Source organism: Dermochelys coriacea, chromosome 16, assembly GCF_009764565.3.
Source record: "Dermochelys coriacea isolate rDerCor1 chromosome 16, rDerCor1.pri.v4, whole genome shotgun sequence".
Lineage (NCBI taxonomy): Eukaryota > Metazoa > Chordata > Testudines > Dermochelyidae > Dermochelys > Dermochelys coriacea.
In genome coordinates this window covers 26,087,579-26,112,487 of record NC_050083.1, presented here as the reverse complement: position 1 = coordinate 26,112,487, position 24,909 = coordinate 26,087,579, and the positions used below count along the sequence as shown (strand labels likewise).

The 24,909-nt window shown below is 42.7% G+C and overlaps 2 protein-coding genes and 1 long non-coding RNA gene across 4 annotated transcripts in view; all 3 read right to left on the bottom strand.

Moving 5' to 3' along the window:
- Positions 1-24,909, bottom strand: part of SLC2A8 (solute carrier family 2 member 8) — a 120,993-nt gene that overhangs the window by 67,107 nt on the left and 28,977 nt on the right. The window lies entirely within an intron of this gene.
- Positions 5,176-23,265, bottom strand: LOC122456883. The gene is made up of 3 exons (XR_006276041.1): positions 23,255-23,265; positions 16,719-16,722; positions 5,176-5,756 (listed from the first exon to the last, which is right to left on the bottom strand). It is a non-coding gene; the product is annotated as an uncharacterized LOC122456883 (long non-coding RNA).
- On the bottom strand, positions 6,479-19,110 carry LOC119844345 (beta-1,4-galactosyltransferase galt-1-like). Its single transcript, XM_038375016.2, is given in 5 exon segments — positions 6,479-7,370; positions 7,372-7,419; positions 7,421-8,361; positions 17,490-18,215; positions 18,386-19,110. Coding segments are annotated over 3 exon segments (1,299 nt in total). The 5' UTR covers positions 8,302-8,361; positions 17,490-18,215; positions 18,386-19,110; the 3' UTR covers positions 6,479-7,000.

Here is a 24,909-nt window from a genome sequence, read left to right as displayed (position 1 = left end):
ACTAGAATCAGCTAATAACCATTTCTTCATAATAAGATGAAAGATCATGGAAAACTGAGTGCAGTTTCAGCATTCACAGCCATCTCTCCTCCACCTAGAAACAAAACCGCCTTCCTTTCAAGTAACTAACCAGCACCAACTTTTTCTCCTCAAAAGCTGTCTGTTAGGTCCCCTGCACACAGCTGAGACCAATTAACATTTAGGCAACTAGGAGCAGCTGAAAAAGGCAGCCCTCTTAATGCCATCTGTCATAACCATACAGCTAAGGGTAGCCTAGAATTCCCCCTTACCTGTAAGGGGTTAAGAAGCTCAAATAACCTGGTTGATACCTGACCAAAAGGACCAATGGGGAAAGAAGATACTTTCAAATCTTAGGGGGAGGCTTTGTTGTGTGTGTTCTCTTGAGAAGCATCAGGTCTGAAAACTCCTTCTCCTGTAAACTATCCTAAAAGTCTCTCATATTACAAAAATTGTAAGTAAAAGCCAGGCAAGGTGTGTTAGATTATCTTTGGTTCTGCCTGTGAATTTTTCCTTTGCTTGAGGGAGGTTTATTCCTGTTTTATGTAACTTTGAAACTAGAGCAAGTTCTGCTGTGTTTTTGAATCGTTTGTTACCCTGTAAAGTTATTTTCCATCCTGATTTTTACAGAGGTGATTTTTACCTTTTTTTTTTTTTTAAATAAAATTCTTCTTTTAAGAACCTGACTGATTTCTCTATTGTCCTAAGACCCAGGGGTTTGGGTCTGTGATTACTTTGTAACCAATTGGTTAGGATATCATTCTCAAGCCTCCCTAGGAAAGGGGGTGTAAGGGCTTGGGAGGATATTTTGGGGGACTAGGAACTCCAAGTGTCCTTTCCCTGATTCTTTGTTAAATCACTTGGTGGTGGCAGCGTACCCTCCAAGGGCAAAGAATTTGTGTCTTGGGGAAGTTTTAACCTAAGCTTGTAGAAACAAGCTTAGGGGGTCTTTCATATGGGTTCCTACATCCGTACCCTAGAGTTCAGAATGAGGAGGGAACCCTGACACCATCTAATGTTTAAAAAAACGGTTTTCTCTCTAACATCTATCCTACTCCTTTTTATTGCATTTTTGCTTATTCTAACAAAATTAATGTTTTTTTCCATTGGTGTTACAATACAGAATTTAAAAAATTTGTATAAACTACTATTGTTCAGCAATAAAATAGATTGTAGGGTGAGATTTAAACAACTAGATTTGCAAAGTCATTTTCACACCACTTTGGTTACTCTTTTATTCAGCAGAACTTGCACATGACACTAATTTTAGATAATTTTTTAATATTTTGTACCTGTGCTAATTATTTAAGATAATTCAGCAGCATGGTGGTGAACAAGTAATTACTGTAGTTCTAATTCTACCCATCTCTTAATGACTTTATATAAAAGGCTCTAAAGTAATAGGTAAAAGTCAATATTTTGCTATAAGTAACCTTGTAGTTGCCAGAATAGGTTCCATCCTTTCTACCCCCTTTAAATGTCATTAATTGGATCATTGCTCAGCTGCAAACGCTCCACAAAATTTTCTTTAAAAAAAAAAAAAGGTCCCCAGCATTGCTGATCAGTTGTTTGCTCCTCATTCCTCTGAGACTCTTCATTAATAGTTTGAGGCAAGTTCCAGTTCAAGTTGCCTCTCCTGACTTCGCATGGTGACTGATTAGGGTGGCCAGATGAAATGGACAAAATATCGGGACACGGGGGAAGCAAAAAAAATAAAATAAAAAAAGCGGCCGGAGCTGAGTTGCCAAAACTAAAACGCCAGAGCGGCTAAAGCCGCAATATTGGGACAAATGGCATCCTGACCGTGCATCGGTCAGGATGTGGGATAAAGAACTAAAAATCGGGACAGTCCCGATTTTATCGGGACGTCTGGTCACCCTATGACTGATGCCTAAATCTAGCTCTAGCAGCCATGTTAAGAAACGTATGTTTTCCCTAGTACCTCAGGTCTTTTGATCACTATGCATTAAGAACATAAGAACTGCCATACTGGGTCAGACGAATGGTCCATCTAGCTCAGAATCCTGTCTTCCAACAGTAGCAGATGTGGCAGATGCTTCAGAGGAAATGAACAGAATAGGACAATTGAGATCTATCCCCTGTTGACTGCCAGAAGGTCTGACAGGACAGAGGCTTAGGGACACCCAGAACATAAGGTTGCATCCCTGACCATCTTGGCTAATGGCCACTACTAGACCTATGCCTTATGAATTTATCTAATTCTTTTTTAATGGCTGTTATACTTTTGGCCATCACAACCGCCCCTGGCAACAAGTTCCACAATTTGAGCCTATTATGGTGTTTTTAAAATGTTTTTCCATGCAGCTTGCACGCATTTCACTATTTTAATTACATAATGGTTGCTACTACTCAGTGGTTCAGCTATATTCACTTCTTGGACCAGATCCTGTACTCCATTTAGGACTAAATCAAGAATTGTCTTTTCCCTTGTGGGTTCCAGGCCCAGCTGCTCCAAGAAGCAGTCATTAATGGTGTCAATAAATTTGATCTCTGCATCCCATCCTGAGATGATGTTTTCATTCAATATGGGGATAGTTGAAATACCCCATTATTATTGGGTTTTCCGTTTATGTAGTCTCTCTCATCTCCCTAAGCATTTCACAGTCACCATCACCATCCTGGGCAGGGAGTTGGTAATATATTCCTACTGCAATACTCTTCTTATTCAAGCATGGAATTTCTGTTTATAGAGATTCTGTGGGACAGTTTGAATAATTTTAGATTTTTTACTATGTTTGACTCCATGTTTTCTTTCACACATAGTGCCATCTCCCCACCAGCGTAACCTACATGGTCATTCTTATATATTTTGCATTCTATTGTGTCCCGTTGATTATCATCATTCCACCAAGTTTCTGTGATGCCCATTATATCAATATTTTTATTTAATACCAGCCAGTCAAGTTCACTCATCTTAGTATTTAGAATTCTTGCACATGTATACAAGCACTTATGAAATTTGTAAATATTTGTCTGCTTCATGTGATGTAACTGAATGGGACTCTTTTTTTGTTTGACTGTTTTTCTCTTCAGTTCCTAACTGTACTTTATCAACTTCTATCCTCTCCTCTTTACTAGGATATAAAGTATTCCCTTTAATAAATCCTCCCCTAAAGGATGTATTTGTCTGAACCGTGTGCTGCCCTGCACCTGTTGGCTTTCCCCCATTTCTTAATTTAAAAACTTCTCAATTATGCTTTTAATTTTAAAATATCAGCAATCTGGTTCTGTTTTGGCTTAGTTAGAGCCTATCCTTCTCATCCTTTCTTAAAAGGTTTCCCTGTTCCTAATAAACCTAAATCCCCCCTCCAAACACCACTGTCTCATCCATGCATTGAGAATCTGCAGTTCTGCCTTACTGTCCCTGTGTGTGGAATGGGAAGCATTTCAGAGAATGCTATCATGGAGGTCCTGAACTTTATTAGCTAGCAGCCTAAATTAGTCCTCAAGGACTTCTCTCCTACCTTTCCCTAGGTCAGTGGTCACCAACACGTTGATTGAGATCAACTGGTTGATCCTGGAGACTCTCCCAGTCGATTGTGATCTCTAGCTGCAGTGGTGCAGCAGGGCTGCCTGCCACGGCCCAACGCCACTCCCAGAAGCTGCCAGCAGGGGTCTTCACACGCTGCTTCTGCCTGCAAGCACCATCCCCGCAGCTCCCATAGCTGGGAACAGAGAGCTGTGGCCAATGGGAGCTGCGGGGGCAGTGCCTGCAGAGAAGGGCAGCACGTGGAGCCATATGCGCCCCCCCCCGCGGCCACAGGGGCACTTTTGTCCCTTTCGGGAGTGGCGTGGTCACATTGTGCACTACTGGCTGGCAGGGTGTGGGGGGGGGTGGCCTGGCTTGTGATGGGGAGGAGTTGCTGATGTGCCTGAGTGGTGCCAGGGCAGGCAAGGAGCCTGCCTTAGCCCTGTTGCGCTGCCCATCGGGAGCTGTCTGAGGTAAGTGCCCCCGCTAGGAGCCTGCACCCCAACCCGAGCCTGCTCCTGGAGCCAGCACCCCATACCCTCTCCTGCACCCCAAGCCTCTGCCCTGAGCCCCCCCTCCCAGAGCCAAGTATCAGGGGGTAGCCGTGTTAGTCTGTATCCACAAAAACAACAAGGAGTCCAGGGGCACCTTAAAGACTAACATTTATTTGAGCATAAGCTTTCGTGGGTAAAAACCCTACTTCTTCAGATGCATGGAGTGAAAATTACAGATGCAGACAGAAAAGGAGTACTTGTGGCACCTTAGAGACTAACAAATTTATTAGAGCATAAGCTTTCATGAGCTACAGCTCACTTCATCGGATGCATTTGGTGGAAAAAACAGAGGAGAGATTTATGCAGACATAAATATACTGACACATGAAGAGAAGGGAGTTACCTCGCAAGTGGAGAACCAGTGCTGACAGGGCCAATTCGATCAAGGTGGATGTAGTCCACTCCCAACAATAGATGAGTAGGTGTCAATTCCAGGAGAGGCAGTAATGAGCCAGTCACTCCCAGTCCCTATTCAAGCCCAAATTAATGGTGGGTAAATTTGCAAATGAATTTTAGTTCTGCTGTTTCTCTTTGAACAGTTTTTTTGTTCAAGTATAGCTACTTTCAAATCTGTTATAGAATGTCCAGGAAGATTGAAGTGTTCTCCCATTGGCTTTTGTACGTTACCATTCCTGATGTCCGATTTGTGTCCATTTATTCTTTTACATAGGGACTGTCTGGTTTGGCCAATGTACATGGCAGAGGGGCAGTGCTGGCACATATTGGTATATATAACATTAGTAGAGGTGCAGGTGAATGAGCCTCTGATGGTGTGGCTGATGTGGTTTGGTCCTCTGATGGTGTCACTAGAGTAGATATGGGAACAGAGTAGGCAACAAGGTTTGCTACAGGGATTGGTTCCTGTGTCTGTTTCTGTGGTGTGGTGTGTAGTTGCTGGTGAGTATTTGCTTCAGGTTGGGGGGCTGTCTGTAAGCAAGGACTGGCCTGTCTCCCAAGGTCTGGGAGAGTGAGGTATCGTTTTCCAGGATAGGTTGCAGATTGTTGATAATGTGCTGGAGAGGTTTTATCTGGGGTCTGTACGTGATGGCCAGTGGTGTTCTGTTTATTTTCCTTATGGGGCCTGCCCTGTAGTAGGTGATTTCTGGGTACCCATCTTGCTCTGTCAATCTGTTTATCAAGCATTCTTAAAACTACAATACCCACCTGGGGAAGTGAGGAAACAGGGAAGGGACAGGATAGATCCTGGGTTGACCTTAAATTCAAAAAGTGATCTTGGGTGTTAAAAGGTTGGAGATCACTGCCCTAGGTCATTGGTACATGTAGGTACTACAACCCCCAGCTCCTCCTTTGCATGGCCCATAACTCAGCCTAGATGTTCTGTGAGATCTGCAACCTTCACACTCAACCAGCAATTTGCCAACTATCTATATTTCTAAAATCCAAATCCCTTGTTACTATTCCTATCTCTTCCTAATAACTTGCCTCAGAGAGGTATCCTCAGTGCAGGAGGATACCATGACATCATCTATAGAGGATATTGGAAACAGCACTTGGTGGAGACCCAAGTTACAGATAATGTGCATATAAAAAGTCCCATGCAGACAAGACAACAATCAGTGAACACATCTGTTATAAATATAAAGGACAGGGTAACCACCTTTTGTTATGCCTGCTGCTTTGTCCCCCAGGCAGAGAGACAGAATTTACAGCTGCAATCACCTTTTAAAATCCTGCTGTGCTTCTGGTTCAAAATGATCTTTGGTTTAAAATGATCCCACCTCTGCCACCATGTCAAGGTTTTTTCCCCACTCTGAACTTTAGGGTACAGATGTGGGGACCTGCATGAGAGACCCCCTAAGCTTATTTTTACCAGCTTAGGTTAAAAACTTTCCCAAGGTACAAACTTTGCCTTGTTTTTGAACCATATGCTGCCACCAGCAAGCGTTTTAAACAAAGAACAGGGAAAGAGCCCACTTGGAGATGTCTTTCCCCAAAATATCCCCCCAAGCCTTATACCCCCTTTTTTGGGGAAGGCTTGATAAGAATCCTCACCAATTTGTACAGGTGAACACAGACCCAAACCCTTGAATTTTAAGAACAATGAAAAATTAATTAATTTTTAAAAGAAGAATTTTAATTAAAGAAAAGGTAAAAGAATTACCTCTGTAAAATTAGGATGGTAAATACCTTACAGGGTAATTAGATTTAAAACATAGAGAATCCCTTTAGGCAAAACCTTAAGTTACAAAAAGACACAAAAACAGGAATATACATTTTATTTAGCACAGCTTATTTTACCAGCCATTAAACAAAAGGAAATGTAACGCATTTTTAGCTAGATTACTTACTAACTTAACAGGAGTTGTGAGGCTGCATTTTTTATTTGTTTTTGGCAAAAGCATTACACAGATAGACCAAACCCTTTGTCCCCCCCTCCCCACAGATTTGAAATAATTTTGTTCCCTTATTGGCCATTTTGGGTTAGTTGCCAGCGGGGTTACCTTAGCTTTATAACATCATCGGATAAGGATAAATACATTTACCAGTGATCTAAAGCATGTGGGACCTTGTGACAATCTACAATGACATATGAAGCTGTGAAAAAGACTCCGATCACTTCAATTAATTCTCCACTGCAATTAAACTGAATGAAATATGAGAGCCTGGAGACAGCATCTGAGAAATGGGCAATGTGTGTGTATTTGGTGCGAGCAGCTCATGGCCCTCAGACTGAGTACAGGCTCTGGAAACTAGAGTGGCTGAACTGGTAGAGCTAAAGGAGACAGAGGTACATAGATGACACTTTCTGGGGCCCATAGAGTGGTCCCATCCCTGGTCTCATAGCCTCTGTGGTGTTAAGGAGGACGAGAGTCCTGGGGAAGGAGAACATCAAGCTGGAACAGACCTTAGTTGGGACCCTCCTTCCAGAATCTATACATGTTGGTAACCCACCCCGTCATGGTCTCATTCTTTGTACTTAGAACACTGTTTTCTGTAGCACTTTGTTAACATTCACGATTAATGATGAGTTACATCTCCAGATTGTTGTATCCCTAAACAGGGATTCTCTAGGAAGCTTTCCTTGAAGGGGTTCCCGGCAATGATAAACAAGGGCAACATCAATGGGAACATTCACACTGTCCGCATTGGCATGTAGGACAGAGTGGACTGATGTCTGAACTACTTTCCTTGGATCAACTATCATTTTTTTAGGATTAATTACATTTTTTCTGTTAGGCTCTCTGTGAATATGCTGCAGGATGTTAACTCCAGGCACAGCATTCCAGGATGTAATGTTGAATATGTCAGTGGAAGCATATACAGTTTTAGGAAAGATGTGGTTCTCAGAGGAAAATGCCAGCCCCTGGATTTTGCTCCTGAAGGCCGCTCATCATAATCATAGTCCGGGTGTTTCATGGGCAAAATAATTTCATCAATATCATTAAGAAGCACAGACTTGCTCCTGTACATGTTGCGGTAAACACAGTCATTTAGAGCTGTGATTTGTCCATAGTAGCCAATGTCTTTGGTATCCATAGAAAAATGCCAGTAAGAAGAAACATTGAGGTATGAAGTAATTGGCCAGGGAATTATCTCAGTGGTTCCTTCTGCAATATAAAATTCCAAGGCTTTCTCCATCAATTGGCTGCAGCTGTTCTTATAGATAATAACTTTCTGTGCCCCAAGAATTTTGTACATCTCCATGGTCTGTATAAATTGTAAGACATTACTGTAATTTCCAAACGTGGTAGAGATACACACAGTGAATTCAATGGGAAAGGTCTCAGCCTTGCGGTTTTTTATTTCAAATCTTGGTAGTTGGTCAATATTTACTTTAGGTTCACAATTGATGGATACAAAGTTTGGATCACAGTTTTTAGGTTCTGAACAAAGCAAGTCTGCTGCCCTGTAAGGGAATCCAAATCGATCTGAATGAACATCTATTGCTGCCTTTGATACATATATTTCACCATCAGGCTGGCAGCAGAACCAACAGAAAAAGTCTTTCATCTTTTCATGGTGAACAATCCCAATCACGTGGTTTATTTTGCTTTTCCCATTATCGAAGTATGGGGCAATGATAAAAGTTCTAGTACCTTTTATGGCTGTGATTGTATTGCTGGCAATTTCCCCTCTACAGAGGTTGCCTTCTTGTGTTGTTCTATTTGGTTGGAAAGAGTCCCCCTGTGTCCAAAGATAACATAGAGTCATCATCAAAGTGAAAGCAAAAATGCAAGTAGCAGCTACATGGTATGATTTTCTTTTACAGCATAACATTTCAGATGGATTTAAATGCAGATGCAGTTGAATTTTTTCAAGAACTTCAGACAGACATACCTGCAGGAGAAGGAGAACATGAAATGCAGGTCAGACCATGGCACACCATGTCCACTGCTTTGTGTTAGAGAAAGTACTTGTTCCGTTTTCCCTTTCTGCACAATAGCAATTATCAGTGTTTCAGTTTGCTCTCAGATGGGTCACTGTACATTGTGACTTGTCAAAGGACCTGTTAATTGTATTACCTTTAGAATCTAAAGGCTTATGTCTAGCTAAAAAACCTACCCCAGGAATGTATGGGCCCAACAGCCATTTTAACATATTGGGCAATCACCTCCTTTTAAAACTAATGCTTCTAATTACAAATAATTTATTCCTCTTAAAAACTGGGAAGGGAAAACTACCTTTTCTCAAGAGTGCCTACCAATCCTTCATCCCACAGTTTTTCTCCTCTTAGCATCTGACATCCACCCCAATGCCCTCTTACTCCAGTTGCCATAAAAATTCCTTGTTGTACTAAGCCACAGCAGATTACACTGTGGGCTCAGACTGGAGCATAAGCTCTGGGGCCTTCCCCCCTCATGGGGTCCCTAAGCCTGGGTTCCAGCCCTAGAGCAAACATCTATTCCGCAATTAAACAGCCCCTTATCCTTAGCTAAGTCAGCTGGTAAAGGCCAGAAGCAGGTTTTTAATTACAGTGTAGACTTACTCTCTGTGCTGCAGTTCCTCATCTGTAAAAACCATACTTTCTTACCCCTTGAGGATTAATACATTTACAGTGCAGGCTTAGATACAGTGGTATCATACAAGTACCTAAAATAGACACAGTCAATTACATGTAAGCACACCCAATGCATCTGTCTTGCACAGGGCAAACAACAACAAAAACATAAACCTCCTACCTCAAGCTTGCTAGTAGACTTTGCCTCAGCCTGGAGGAGGATCTCATGGGGCTCAATACATTAGCCACCTCCACACTGTTTTATTGAAACTCACTGGGAATGAGAGCAAATGCAATGCTGAGGCTCCAGCTTATGCAGAATATGACAGCCCCTGCCATGAGACAGGCTACTGGGAGCATGTTAGTCTGTGCTCCAGACCCTCCACTGGCTCCCTGTGTGTTTCTGGACTCGGTCCTGATCTTCAAGGCCATTTCCAAGACAGACATAGCAACATCAACAACCACATCTCTATGCATGACACACAGACATCTATGCTCTCTGGAGGTCTGCGGCTCACAAGCTCCAGGGATAAGCCTTGAGCAGTCTAACTCCCCACCCTCTTAGACAAGCCATAGCTACTGTGACAGACTGTACCCCTATGACCACCCTTTTTACAAGGTTCTGTGATACATTTTGTACAAAGTATGCTTTGTGAGGTGTCATTTGAAAACTCACAATCTAATAAACATTACTGGCCTGGTAAAATATGTGTGGCAACATTGTTAATGTAAAGTTATGATTTTATTGTGTAACATGTTCCAAAGTTCAAAGGCAAACAAGCCAGTTTTTCAGAGATAAAGACACACTGGCACCCCAGCCAGGTATCAGTCTATAATAGTTTATCTGATTATGCTATCACATAATTATAGCATCCATTCTGTGGCAGGAAGAAGAGTGCTGGTGAGAACATTACATATTGACAATGGGACAGCTGGGAACTCCTGTGTAAAGAGATTGCCTATCACACGAACCTCGGCTGGAGATAATTCTCAAGAGGGGAGAAGGGTATGAGGAGAAACAGTGGCCTCAAAATCACCTCTTCCCCCACCCCCCAATTTCTACTCATGGCTGCTATAGTGCCTGAAAGACACAGGAAGCATTGTACTGGGGGAGCTATGGGCAGTGGGCATAATAAGCCAGGGAAGGCTAAGCTGTACGCTGGGGCTGGCCGGGCATGGGTGGGGACTGGCTTCTCAGCCCAGTGTGGCCATCCCGGCACTCAGGAGAGGGGGTGGCGCAGTGTGGCTGGGGAGGGCAGACCAGGGGGCTCCTCTAGTCATGGAGGGTGGGGTCAGGGCTCTTCCTGTTATAGGGGAGCGGGGTCTCGGGAGAAAAGCAGGGGTTCACCCGCCGCCCATGGGGGGAAGGATCTTGGCTGGGTGGCTTTTCAGCCAGTACAGAATGCTGAATGCATATGGTGAGATTAAAACCTTTGTTTTGAATCCATTTAGCTTCCTAAATTAAGTATTAGTTTCCATATTATCTTTTATTTTCTTTGTAAGCAAAATGACTTTATGTCTCATTACTTGTGGTCACTTAAAATCTATCTTTCTTAGTTAGTAAACTTGTTTTATTGTTTTATCTAAACCAGTGTGTTTAGAGTGAAAAGCTTGGGAACCTCCATTTGAAATAACCGGGCTGGTGCATCTCATTTTCCATTGCTGAAACAACAGACTTTCTATGAGCTTGTATTGTCCAGAAGAAGAGAGCTGGCCATTACAAGATGCATAGTTTTGGAGACAAGTCTGGGACTGGGAATTTGCTGAAGTTTCCTTGTATGGAAATCATGAGTGGCTGGCCAGAGCATTCATGTAATTCATCTGGGAGTGATTGTAGGACCAGGAGTGGTTTGTTCTCACAGCAATGCAGCATAAAAACACTCTATGTTGGAGATTTAAAGGGACACAGCTGTTCAGCAGTCTAGATACCCTGGGGAATGACAGTTAAGTTCTCCTCTGCCTTCCCTCTGAGTGCTTCCCAGTAGGAGGAGGAGACACTGGGGAGACTGATCTTGTAATAGAAGGGAAATACAAAGCCAAAAAGACAAATTTATGCCCTTTTACTGCTTTATAAAATGGGGATGGTGAGAAGCTTCATAAAGAAGCCAAAACATATTGTTTCTACTTATGAATTATCTCTTTAAAATCATGGAGCAATATTCAAGATTGACGAAATCCTTTTTGTACAATCTAGCCAGAAAAGGTGGTGGTGGTGATACTGCCTCCCTCATAACTTCTAGCTCAGTGGTTAGGGCACTTACCCAAATTCAATTTCCCCCCCTTCTCTCTTTTCTCACCCTCCCCCATCTATGGGGGACAAAGGTTTTGAACAGGGGTGTTACAGAATATATGTGTTCACAACCTACACAATATTGTAATAATGTTTGTTCAAAGTATGTCTTGTGAGGTATAATGTAAAAACTCAATTTGCTGATCAATAATATCATGGCGAAATGCAAGTAGAAGTGTTATATGTGAAGTTATAGACACACTGAAATCATGACTAAAAGTATGTTTTCCTGATAAGTCTGGGGAGTGGCCAAGCCAGTTCCTCAGAGACAAAGGGCAAGCTGACACCTCAGCCAGGTGTAAACAAGGCTGATGGACCATTACCTTCAAAATGGCTATTCTTTGGCAGGAAAGAGGACGGGGCAAAAACCTGCATCTTAGCAAAGAAACAACATAGAGTTCCCTTAGAATCATAGAATATCAGGGTTGGAAGGGACCTCAGAAGGTCATCTAGTCCAACTCCCTGCTCAAAGCAGGATCAATCCCCAATTTTTGTTCCAGATCCCTAAATGGACCCCTCAAGGATTGAACTCACAACTCTTGTTTTAGCAGGCCAATGCTCAAACCACTGAGTGATTCCTTCCCCCAGTAGCGATCCCTCCCCCCAGCTGGTAGCTATGCCCCTCATTTAGAGCGCTGGGAGAGCTCTCGCGACTATACAAGCCACATTAAAGCGCAGCTACAGCAGCGCTTTAGTGTTGCTACTGTAGACTAGACCTAATATAGTTTAAGTTAATCACCAGTAAACATTTTACCTTTTATTTTTCTTGTAATTGTTTCTGGCTTTTATGCCTTGTTACTTGTACTCAGTTAAAATCGATCTCTTTGAAGTTAAATTTGTTTTATCTAATCCAGTGTGTTAAAATTAAAGTGTCCAGATAACTATTTAAAATAGTAAACTGGCATATTATTCCCTTAAAAGAATAACAGATGTAATATACTTGTACCGTCCAAGAGAGGGCTGGCAAGTACAGGGCATACATTTCTAGGGGAAGATCTGAGACTGGGGGTGTGTTGGGGTCACTCTGCAGCATAACTAAGGCTGGTCAGAGCCAAGGTGTGTCTGGCTGGCTGCAGCACACACACATTTACATAATGGTGGCTGTTTGTGAGCAGGCCAGGTTTGTGGCTACAGCAGCAAAGCATTGTAAAGGGCATCACAAGTTACAGAGCAGGGATGACACAGCTACACAGTCTTGATTGTGTACTGGTATATCACAAGGGGTCTCCCACCCATCAGGAGCATGCTGTAACCACCCACGTTTGGGATATTATGATGTAGGTCACTCTTAATCTCTCCTGTTGAAACTTCCACTTTGGATAAATAAAGAGTCACGGGGAGAGAGAGAGAGAGAAAAAATGACTCCACATCCTAGGGGCTAAGGCACCCAGGTGGGAGACCCAGGGTCAAGTCCCCCTGCTCCAATGATTATTTCTCCAAAGTGGAGCAGCTTCAGTGGGAGAGACTGAGGAGCTCCACATGAGAATATTCCATAGCTCAGGGGTAAGAGCACGCTCCTGAGAGGTGGGAGACCTGCGTTCAAATCCTCTCTCCCCATCAAGCAGAGAAGAGAATTGAACCTTGGTTTCCCATATCCTGAATAAGTGCTCTTACCACTGGGGTAAGAGTTATAGAGGTGGCAGGGGTATCACCAATGCAAGAAACAAAGGAAGAACAGGCAAGAATGGCTTAGGCACCTAACTCCATGAGAGGGATTGGCTTAAGACACACACTTCTAGTTGGCATCTCCAACTGGTTAGTTTAGGTGAGTTCCTGTTTTGTGTGCTGGCTTTTATAGATCCCATTCTTGGGTACCTGTCTGTTCCCCTTGCACTGTATAGGGTGCCTAAACCAGGCTTTGTGGATTCCAGTGATTTTCAAGGCACCTGAAAGTTAAGCATTGTGATGCTGAGCATCACCACACCCAAATCCCTTTGTGAATCTGGGCCTGAGTCCACAAAACTTGCTGAGGCTTCCATTTTCATGTTATTTAATAGGCTTTTTCAGCAAGAAGTTTGCTACAGAAAATATATCAATATCATCTGACACCTGGATTTAAGGCAGATCAAGTAGGAGAGACTGCATGCCAATGCTTGTGAAGTTACTTATTGAGAAGGGCTTCTATAATGTTGTTGATGTGAACTGTGACCATATAGATCATTGGTGCAACCAAGGTCCTATAGTTGCACCAAATCTTATACAAAAGAGGTCAAGTAAGGTGTTTATAAAAAGGTTATGATTTGCTGGTTACAATTATGCTATCTGTATGCATGTATCATTTTTGTATTTAAAGTTATAAGTATTGGCTCTATTCCTGGATTTCAAATGTTGGCTCCTGAGGTAACACAGAGAAGTAATCAGCCAGATGTACCATGTAAGATATCTGCAAAAATGTTATAATTTGCCAGATATGATGATCTTGTTTATATCACCTTTGTATTGTGGGTTTTAGATATATATTGTGACAAAGCTCTGTCCTTGCCCCTGTGGGTCCCACATTTCCTGGTGGATTCGCTAGCCTCAGAGGCTCATTGTGATCCTCCATGTAACCCTTCTTTCTCTAGAGATAAGGGTCATAGTCTACTGAGCCATTTTCATCATAAGCCAGTGAGGGAGGTGCGGAGAAGTTATCCTTCCTTGCACAGTCTCCGTTATCTCCCAGTCTCAGTGATTAATCAGGGGCAAAGGTGGGGAAGCCCAGGCCCACCCTCTACTCTGGGCTCCAGCCCAGGGACCCTAATAGTATCAGCTAGGGTAGCTGACTTTTTAGAAACATGACATGTACAATTCCCTGGGCTACTGCCCCCACAGCAGCCCTCACTTCCTCAAGCTCCACTTCACCCTTACCTCAGGGCCTCCTTCCTTGTGCCTGATATGGTATGTACTATTCAGCCTCTCCAACAGCACAGCTTCCTCCCACAGCTCCTGACATGCACACCCACCTGATTAACTGGGAGGCTTTTAACTAGTTTCAGCCAGCCCCTGATTGGCTTCAGGTGTCCCAATCAACCTAGCCTTCTCCCTGCCTTCTGGAAAGTTCTTAATTGGCCCCAGGTATCTTAATTGACCTGGAGCAGCTGCCATTTCACTTATCCTGGTACCAGCGATTTGTTTAGCCTGGAGCTAATATATCTATCTCCCACTACTCTTCCATAGCCATCTGGCCTTGCCCCATCACAGTATGTATTTCAAACTTGTCCTATGCTTCTGGGTGACACCCCCAGACAGTTTGGCATCAGCACTGCCTAGCCTTCTTGATGGCCCATTAAGGACCATCAGCTATACAACTGATCCATTGAGAGAAGGCAGATACGCCTTATGACTCAGCAAGGCATGCAGGGACATGTCTTTGGAGAGAACTCTAAGGCTTCCAAGCCATGTGCTGGGCAGCTTGTGTTTGAAACAAAGGAAGCACAGGCCGCATAGCAAGAGATTATAAAAGGCAGCTGTATCTTCTCCATTTTGTCTTCAATCTTGCTTCTTACCCTCTGGAGGAACTTTGCTACAAACTGAAGCTCTGAACAATGGACTGAATGACCCATCCAAGCTGTGGATGTACTGCAGAGACTTAACTTAAGCTAGCAGTTTATTCCATCACTGCTACAAGCCTGAAACAAGAACTTTTCCATTAATGTGCCTTAGTAGTAAAGAACCCCCAGCCTTGGGCTGTGACTGCTCTGTTCTAAGTAATTTGTCCTGAATTGATACTCTCAGTAGTGTTCCACCAAAGGCCACTGTGTTACTTCTCATCTCCACTAAGTATTTAGGCTGACAGCAGGCATTGAAAGATGGGCTGTTTAGGGTCTGGCTTCAAGAAAGAATCTCATTTTTCCAGGTTATTTTTGCTTATAAGCAATTTTCTAAGTTGCAGGAGCACTTTCTGTAATTGAGGGGGAAGATCTAAACAGAAAATATTGTGAAGAGTTATCCATCTTGGTTCCTAGCAAGCCCCCTCAACCCTGCACTTTCTAGTTTAAGTTTCTCCTCCCTGAGAGGAGAGGAAAATGTTTAGTCAGATTATTCAAAATTCCTTGCAGTTGGTGTAATGATGCTGGTTTTGGTGGTACCCAACTGAGAGTACCAATTCAGGACAAATTACTTAAAGCTGGGCATTACAGCCCAAGGCTGGGGTTCCTTTGCACACCAAGGGAAACCAAACCAGCCAAACAGAGAGGACTTTGGTTTTTCCCCACTGGCTAACCATAAGGCACACAAGCAATTCTCCTAGACACTCCAGTTTCCCAGTATCACCACCAGTGCCACTCATTATGGGGATGAATGGTTATGAAAACCAGTACCCCAGTAAAAGAAAAAAAAGGTTCTCTCAATCCCAAAGGACCAAGCCCCATACTCAGGTCAATATACAAGTTAGATCTTACCCACAAATCACGCTGTTGCCAATCCTTTAGAATCTAAAGGTTTATTCATAAAAGGAAAAATATAGATGAGAGCTAGAATTGGTTAAATGGAATTAATTATACAGTAATGGCAAAGTTCTTGGTTCCAGCTTGTAGCAGTGATGGAATAAACTGCAGGTTCAAATCAAGTCTCTGGAATACGTCCACAGCTTGGATGGGTCATTCAGTCCTTTGTTCAGAGCTTCAGTTTGTAACAAAGTTCCTCCAGAGGTAAGAAGCAGGATTGAAGATAAAATGGAGAAGATGCAGCTGCCTTTTATAGTCTCTTGCCATGCAGCCTGTGCATCCTTTGTAGGAACTAAGCACAGATTTGGGAAGTTTGTTTAGGTATTTCTTGTCAAAAGTAATGTAGTCCTTTCCCTTTTTATCTAAGGATCTTCAGGGAGTGCTCATGTCTTAGTTCTCTTGTGACATATATTTTAATGATTCATATGTTACTCAGTTCATTACAAAATCAGAACATCTGAGCATATATACTTTAAAATGTATATTTCTTGGACTTTGATAGCACTTTCTAGTAGAGGATCTCAAATCACTTAAATACTAATTAAGCCCCTTCATGAGCACAGTATTATTTCTAACTTAAAGAGAGAGAGAAAAGTGAGGGACAGAGAATGTGATGCATCCGAGGCATGTGTCAAGACTAGGAACAGAACCCAGCTATACGGAGCCATGGCCTCCTGCTCTGACACCTCTTTATGATATATTAAAGAGGCCCTGTTGTACCTCTATAATTAAGGGTGGATTCAATTTTTCCATTTAAAACAGGCACTCAACCTCATATGATGCATCTTGCCCAAACTTGAACATAATCTATTAAGACTGAATTTTCTGAGGACTTTCAACTAAATCTGTTAATTCTGGAGTTTAAATGAATTTTAAATGGGCCCTTTACAAATTTTTCTGAGTCTTTCACTTTTTTTCAGATCCCTCTAGCTAACAGCCAGCTATTAGTTACCCTTCAAACTTGCAATATAGTTAAAACTACTTAACTGAGGAACAGATACAATTCACTTTGCTTAATAAGAAGCTTATATATATAGCTTAAAGTAATACACGTGTTTAAGGGGCTTTGTTGAAGATTGAAGTTATAACAAATGGTACCGATAGCATTGAGCCCAATGACCTACACTGGTGGCGGGGGAGTTAATAAATCTATTTATTAATTGCTGCCAAAAGGCCACAGTAACTTAAAACTTTTATGGTTTGAGCTACCTTATTTCAGTCCCCTCAACTCTCCTGGGCTGCACCTCTGATCCGTCTGCCTCAGTTTTCCCCAGCTGTTTGGCAGGTCCTGACAGAGGAAAGAAACCTCTCTGTCAGCTACGAGCCATTGAGGGAAGAGGGGGGGAACGTGCCCCCACCCCTCTATTGTTTACTTGGGACTTATTAAACTAAGTGTAAAAACTAGTTTGGGGTGTTGTTTCCTGTTTCTGTAAAGGAATGCCTTTAGTTTCAGAGTAAAGAACAGAAGAGTGTTCATTATATAGTTTATTACATAGACTAGTCAACAGTAAAGTTTTAAAATTAAAATAAGTTCTATGTTACGTGTTAAGATGAGTGCGGCAAGGGTAGAGTCCGTTAGTTACCCTTCATACGGCTTTAAAAAACTTTGCCAGAAAATACATGCAGGAACATGGAAAAGGTTTAGTACAGCTAAAAAAATTGCAAGATAATCTCTAAGCACTGGAACCCATGGGGTTTTGTAAGTGAAGTGTTTAAAGTAAAAACAAAGCAGAAAAAAAAAAGAAAGGCTAAACTGGTAAAGAAAATAGCTGTTAAATGTCTGCTCGTGGCTTGTAGTTCGCTGGAAAAAAAATTAAATAAAAAATTAAAGCTCCTCAGGAAAGCCTAGCAAACTTTGGATGAAGGAGGAAAGGTTATTCAGGATTTAACAAATTGGCTACATGTAGTGTCAGAGGAGCGGTCAGTACTTTTCCAAAAGAAGCAGAATTTAAAAAAAAAAAAAAAAGTTGAAACAGTGTAGGTACCAGGCACTGAAAGCAGGAAAGAAAGCACATTGTTGGCAGGAATGAGTGAATGCCAGCTTAAAATTGCTGGACAGCTATAAATCAAACCATGGTCTGCTGTTGGAAAGAATCAAAGAGTTGGAAAAGATAGGAGATGTGTTAGAGGAGAACAAAGAGTCGGTTCCCATCCCTATTGGCATGGTGGAACTAACGGAAATAGAGAATCCTGCAAGGCCAGTTACGAGAAGTAGGACAAGAGAGTTAGTTCAGGCTGATCAACTCCGCTCCTAAAGGTACTGTATGATTAAGTCTCAGAAGCCACAGGGAGAGTCAAATGAGGAAGTTAGCAGTGCAGAAAGAAAAAGGAAGTCCCAGGGTGGCAATACAGGAGGTGGATTTAAGTGTCATAATAGAGAATGCGACTAGTGATGTAAAAAATGAGATGAGCAGAGCAAAGAGGGAGGAAATAGCCTCTCCTCTGTTAGTGTCTGCCTCTGATAGTAAAGAGGAAATACCTTTAAAAACTGTAAAAAGAAAAGGAGTACTTGTGGCACCTTAGAGACTAACTAATTTATTTGAGCATAAGCTTTGGTGAGCTACAGCTCAAATAAATTTGTTAGTCTCTAAGGTGCCATAAGTACTCCTTTTCTTTTTGCGAATACTAACACGGCTGCTACTCTGAAACCTTTAAAAACTGTGATTGTCCAGGGACTAGAAGATGTGGTATCACAAGTAACACAAGTACTAGTGCCTGTGATGTAGTGATCTCTAGGTTACAACAGAAAAAGATACAAACAAGGAAAGCAATTCTTGCTCCTCCACTCAATGTTACATTGGCACCATATAGATCAGGAGACCCTTTGGATGGATGCTTATTGGCATTTGGGCAATCATCAACATTGCCTAGGTCCCTAAAATTTCATGGACCCTCTACACCCCTTTGGTATATGCTAGTCTCACCTGATGTACCGGTAAAACATCCTACTACATCAGATTTAATGAACTAAGAGATGTCCTGAGTCAGTGTGGAAATGCCTTAAGTGTAGGACGTAAAGGTTTTATACAAAGGTACCCTGCTCAGCGAGGATTATTTCCAAAGTAAAGTTCTAATAGCTCTGATAAGAGAAATGTGGATTTGGGTAGGAGAAGTCAAAACATAGAAATTATAAATTCAAACTCAGATTAAAAACTCAGATCCCAATCCGGGGAGAAGATCCTCAGATTCTAATTGCCCTGTAACAGTGGTTACAAATATTAAGACCTAGATCTGGTAGCTAAGCAAGTAGGAATAATGGAGGATTGTTCGGTTGCAATGCATGCACAACATGTACAAAAAACACTAGAAGTGTTTTGGCTTACCAAGGGAAGATTGGGTTAAAATCTTACAACTCACAGTGAATCAAGCATTATGGAGTACTTTGCCACCTGAATTTAGGGTAAAAGAAAAATCTTTTAAAGACACAGTAGACCTATTGAAACATAATCAGCATCTGGGGCAAGCTGGAGTGGCCATCCTGTCTAACCTAAAGCAAAGACCTAAGTTCCCACATCAATTTCACCTGCGGTTAAGTGCAGCATGGCACAGTCTCCTAAAAAGGAAAACAGATGAGCCACCATACATTAGTTTGTTAGTCAATAACTATCTCCCGCATTTGCAGGAAAAGGTTAGCGTGCATATATATAATAGCACTTCTTTAAAGGAGGCATTAGGCTTACTGGTCAAGGCATATTCTCAAGAAGGCCCTAAAATAGGTTGGCGTGGAGCCCCTGTTGCAATACTTCAGGAACCATAAGCTAATCCCACCATAAGAATTAAGGGACCCCCAGGGTTAGGCCAAGGTGTTCCTAAATTTCCTAGGTACCAGTGTTGGCAAAATGACCCCAACCCACATAATAATCCTGGACCTTCGAGTGGGCTTGCCTCTCGACAGGGTTATGCGTTTGGAACCCATGTAGGGGTCTGGGACCATGTTCCTTTCTTTTCAGATGCTGCCTAGAATAATTCATGCCTGCAGAGATCCAAGTCACCACCTCCCCATAGAGATAAAAACCTCAGTTGTAATAATGTTTAAAACAGTGCAGCAAATGCTTGAGGCTCAATGACGGGATATTCGGGAACTCCAAGCATGAGTGAATGAGCTGCTGATGGAAAGCCAAGGCCCAGCACCCTCGAACCGTCCGGTGGCCTCTGTTAACCCATTTCCTTCTCTGGTGGACAGCCTCTTCTCTTCCAGAGTTGGCTGCCTCCGAAGAGGTAGAAGAAGAACCGGTAGATTATTTGTCTGCATACTCTACAAATTACTTGGCATAACACCAACCAGCCCCGAGCATAATCATAGCCCCTTTAGGCAGGGATGCAAGCCGGAGACCCACAGTAGCTGCAGTGGTAGAGGGCAGCCACAGAAATTTTATTATAAATACTGGTGCAGCAATTAGCATAATCCAGGTCAAGTATCCTAGATCCTTTTCTCTGTCATCAGGGCATATAAAAAAAACTTTCAACTTTGCAAGCAATCAGGTTGTTGCCACGCTTTCTAAACCCATTGAAGTACAAACAGGTCACCTAAAAAAGGTTCATACCTTTGCGTTTATAAAAATAGCAGACCCAAGGAATTGCTTATTGGGAACTAATTTCCTATACAAACAAGAATGTGTTCTTGATTTGGTTAACCAATTGTTGTGTCTTACTGTAGAACAGTAAGCAAAGGACGACTCACCAGTGATCATACCTGAGTGTGGCATGGTGTCTCCAGTGGAGGACTTTGAACCTAAAGGGTATAGCTTAAAATAGTGGCTAATCATGCAGACCAACCTAAGTTACAGGCTTTACTTCACAAGCATGTGGATGCCTTTGCTAAACACAAACATGATTGTGAATGTATGGCAGTCACTATTGTTATGAAAGGAGGAGATATATCATCCCAAAGACAATAGCCTTACCCAGACCAAGCAAACTCATACACAGGAAAGACTATCAAGTCTTTACTGACACAGGGAGTACTACATAAATGTACTTCCACTGCCAATTACCCTATTTGGCCTGTGGAAAAAAATAGATGCTTCTTGGCATCACAATTACAAATGCCCAAATTAGGTCACACCCACTTGTGTCACACCCACCTACAGTGGCCAAGATGCCAGATTTAATCAATTCCTTTGATCCAGAGGCTGTGTGATTTTCTGTCCTTAACATCAGTTACAGTTTTGAACATTACCATTGGCCTGCATTTCACAGCAGCATTTTGCATTTAGTTTCCAGGGGGTCCAATATTCCTGGGCACATTCACCCCAGGGGTATAAAAACGATCTAGCTTTATTTCATGCACAAATAAGGTGGGTACTGTTGCAATTTTCTAAACCAACTGTTCTGTTTCAATACGTAGATGACCTTTGTTTGTTTGGCAACATGGATCAAAAAGGAGCATCTGAAAAGGCTTGATGAGCTCCTGTAGATCCTAAAGAAAGCAGGGCTAAAATGTAATCCGGCCAAGGCACAGCTAATGGTCAACCGTGGCTCTTTCCTGGGCCCCACCCTGACAAAATGGGGTAGAACCCTGGCACAACAGAAAGTGGATGCAATCCAAACATTGCATTTACCACAGGACCCAACAGCTTTAAAATCCTTTTTGGGTTTAATTGGGTACCACAGGGATTTCGTTTCCAATTTTGTTTCCATTGCAGGTCCCTTGTACCAACTGTTAAAGAAGAATGTCCATGGAATTGGAATGAGCAACACATGGAAGCAGTACCCCAGCTAAAACAGGCCATTGTCAAGGCTCCGGTGTTGATTTATTTGAGCATAAGCTTTTGTGAGCTACAGCTCACTTCATTGGATGCATTCAGTGGACAATACAGTGGGGAGATTTATATACATAGAGAACATGAAACAATGGGTGTTACCATACACACTGTAATGAGAGTGATCACTTAAGGAGAGCTATTACCAGCAGGAGAGCGGGGGAAGAGGGGGAACCTTTTTAAGTGATGATCAGGGTGGGCCATTTCCAGCAGTTGACAAGAACGTCTGAGGAACAGCGTGTGTGTGTGGAGGGGGAAATAAACATGGGGAAATAGTTTTACTTTGTGTAATGACCTATCCACTCCCAGTCTTTATTCAAACCTAAATTAATTGTATCCAGTTTTCAAATTAATTCTAATTCAGCAGTCTCTTGTTGGGGTCTGTTTTTGAAGCTTTTTTGTTGAAGAATTGAAACTTTTAGGTCTGTAATCAAGTGACCAAAGAGATTGAAGTGTTCTGCGACTGGTTTTTGAAGGTTATAATTCTTGACGGCTGATTTGTGTCCATTTATTCTTTTACGTAGAGACTGTCCAGTTTGACCAATGTACATGGCAGAGGGGCATTGCTGGCACATATCACATTGGTAGATGTGCAGGTGAATGAGCCTCTGATTGTGTGGCTGATGTGATTAGGCCCTATGATGGTATCCCCTGAATAGATATGTGGACAGAGTTGGCAACGGGCTTTGTTGCAAGGATAGGTTCCTGGGTTAGTGGTTCTGTTGTGTGGTGTGTGGTTGCTGGTGAATATTTGCTTCAGGTTGGGGGGCTGTCTATAAGCAAGGACTGGCCTGCCTCCCAAGATCTGTGAGAGTGATGGGTCGTCCTTCAGGATAGGTTGTATATCCTTGATGATGCATTGGAGAGGTTTTAGTTGGGGGCTGAAGGCGATGGCTAGTAGCATTCTGTTATTTTCTTTGTTGGTCTTGTCCTGTAGTAGATGACTTCTGGGTACTCTTCTGGCTCTGTCAATCTGTTTCTTCACTTCAGCAGGTGGGTATTGTAGTTGTAGGAATGCATGATAGAGATCTTGTAGGTGTTTGTCTCTGTCTGAGGGGTTGGAGCAAATGCAGTTGTATCGTAGAGCTTGGCTGTAGACAATGGATCGTGTGGTGTGGTCTAGATGAAAGCTGGAGGCATGTAGGTAGGAATAGTTGTCAGGTTTCTGGTATAGGGTGGTGTTTATGTGACCATCGCTTATTAGCACTGTAGTGTCCAGGAAGTGGATCTCTTGTGTGGACTAGTCCAGGCTAAGGTTGATGGTGGGATGGAAATTGTTGAAATCATGGTGGAATTCCTCAAGGGCTTCTTTTCCATGGGTCCAGATGATGAAGATGTCATCAATATAGCGCAAGTAGAGGAGGGGCATTAGGGGCGAGAGCTGAGGAAGCGTTGTTCTAAGTCAGCCATAAAAATGTTGGCATACTCTGGGGCCATGCGGGTATCGATAGCAGTGCTGCTGATTTGAAGGAATACATTGTCCCCAAATGTGAAATAGTTATGGGTGAGGATAGAGTCACAAAGTTCAGCTACCAGGTTTGCCATGACATTATTGGGGATACTGTTCCTGATGGCTTGTAGTTAATCTTTGTGTAGAATGCTGGTGTAGAGGGCTTCTACATCCATAGTGGCCAGGATGGTATTTTCAGGAAGATCACTGATGGATTGTAGTTTCCTCAGGAAGTCAGTGGTATCTCGAAGATAGCTGGGAGTGCTGGTAGCATAGGGCCTAAGGAGGGAGTCTACATAGGCAGACAATCCTGCTGTCAGGGTGCCAATGCCTGAGATGATGGGGCGTCCAGGATTTCCAGGTTTATGCATCTTGAGTAGCAGATAGAATACCCCAGGTAAGTTCTAGGGGTATGTCTATGCGGATTTGTTCATGTGCTTTTTCAGGGAGTTTCTTGATCAAATGGTGTAGTTTCTTTTGGCAACCCTCAGTGGGATCAGAGGGTAATGGCTTGTAGGAAGTGGTGTTGGAGAGCTGCCTAGCAGCCTCTTGTTCATATTCCGACCTATTCATGATAACGACAGCACTTCCTTTGTCAGCCTTTTTGATTATGATGTCAGAGTTGTTTCTGAGGCTGTGGATGGCATTGTGTTCTGCACGGCTGAGGTTATGGGGCAAGTAATGCTGCTTTTCCACAATTTTAGCCCATGCACATTGGCGGAAGCACTCTATGTAGAAGTCTAGTCTGTTGTTTTGACTTTCAGGAGGAGTCCATCCAGAATCCTTCTTTTTGTAGTCTTGGTAGGAAGGTCTCTGTGGGTTAGTATGTTGTTCAGAGGTGTGTTGGAAATATTCCTTGAGTCAGAGACATCAAAAATAGGATTCTAGGTCAACACAGAACTGTGTCATGTTTGTGGGGGTGGAGGGACAGAAGGAGAGGCCCCGAGATAGGACAGATTCTTCTGCTGGGCTAAGAGTATAGTTGGATAGATTAACAATATTGCTGGGTGGGTTAAGGGAACCACTGTTGTGGCCCCTTGAGGCATGTAGTAGTTTAGATAGTTTAGTGTCCTTTTTCTTTTGTAGAGAAGCAAAGTGTGTGTTATAAATGGCTTGTCTAGCTTTTGTAAAGTCCAGCCATGAGGAATTTTGTGTGGAAGGTTGTTTTTTTATGAGAGTATCCAGTTTTGAAAGCTCATTCTTAATCTTTCCCTGTTTGCTGTAGAGGATGTTGATCAGGTGGTTCCGCAGTTTCTTTGAGAGCGTATGGCACAAGCTGTCAGCATAGTCTGACATTTATACTTAAGTTCAACAATTGTAAAAAGTACCTATTGGCAACCAGTTGGGCCATACAACACTTTTCTTTTCTAATTGGCCTCAGCCCAATCATATTACACTCATCATACACTCCCCTTCAGGTCTTACTGTCCAACAGGGTAAAAGATGGGCAAGTCTCAAATGCTCACCTACCCCACTGGGCATTGCTGCTGCAAGGAAAAGATATTGCAGTTTGTTGCCAACTGCCCTACTGCACCAAGGGAAGCCACATGTGTGTCCCGATCTTGATTAATTGGATTTAAGGGGAGAGGAAAAACAAAAGCTTTTCCAACCATTAATCCAGGAGACAGATTCCGTTAAAAGATTCATAGATACTAAGGTCAGAAGGGACCATTATGATCATCTATCCAACCTCCTGCACAACGCAGGCCACAGAATCTCACCCACCCACTCCTGCGAAAAACCTCTCACCTATGTCTGAGCTACTGAAGTCCTTCAAGAGCAGAGAATTTCCAGCAAGTGACCCGTGCCCCATGCTACAGAGAAAGGCGAAAAACCTCCAGGGCCTCTCCAATCTGCCCTGGAGGAAAATTCCTTCCCGACCCCAAATATGGCAATCAGCTAAACCCTGAGCATATGGGCAAGATTCACCAGCCAGATACCCAGGAAAGAATTTTCTATAG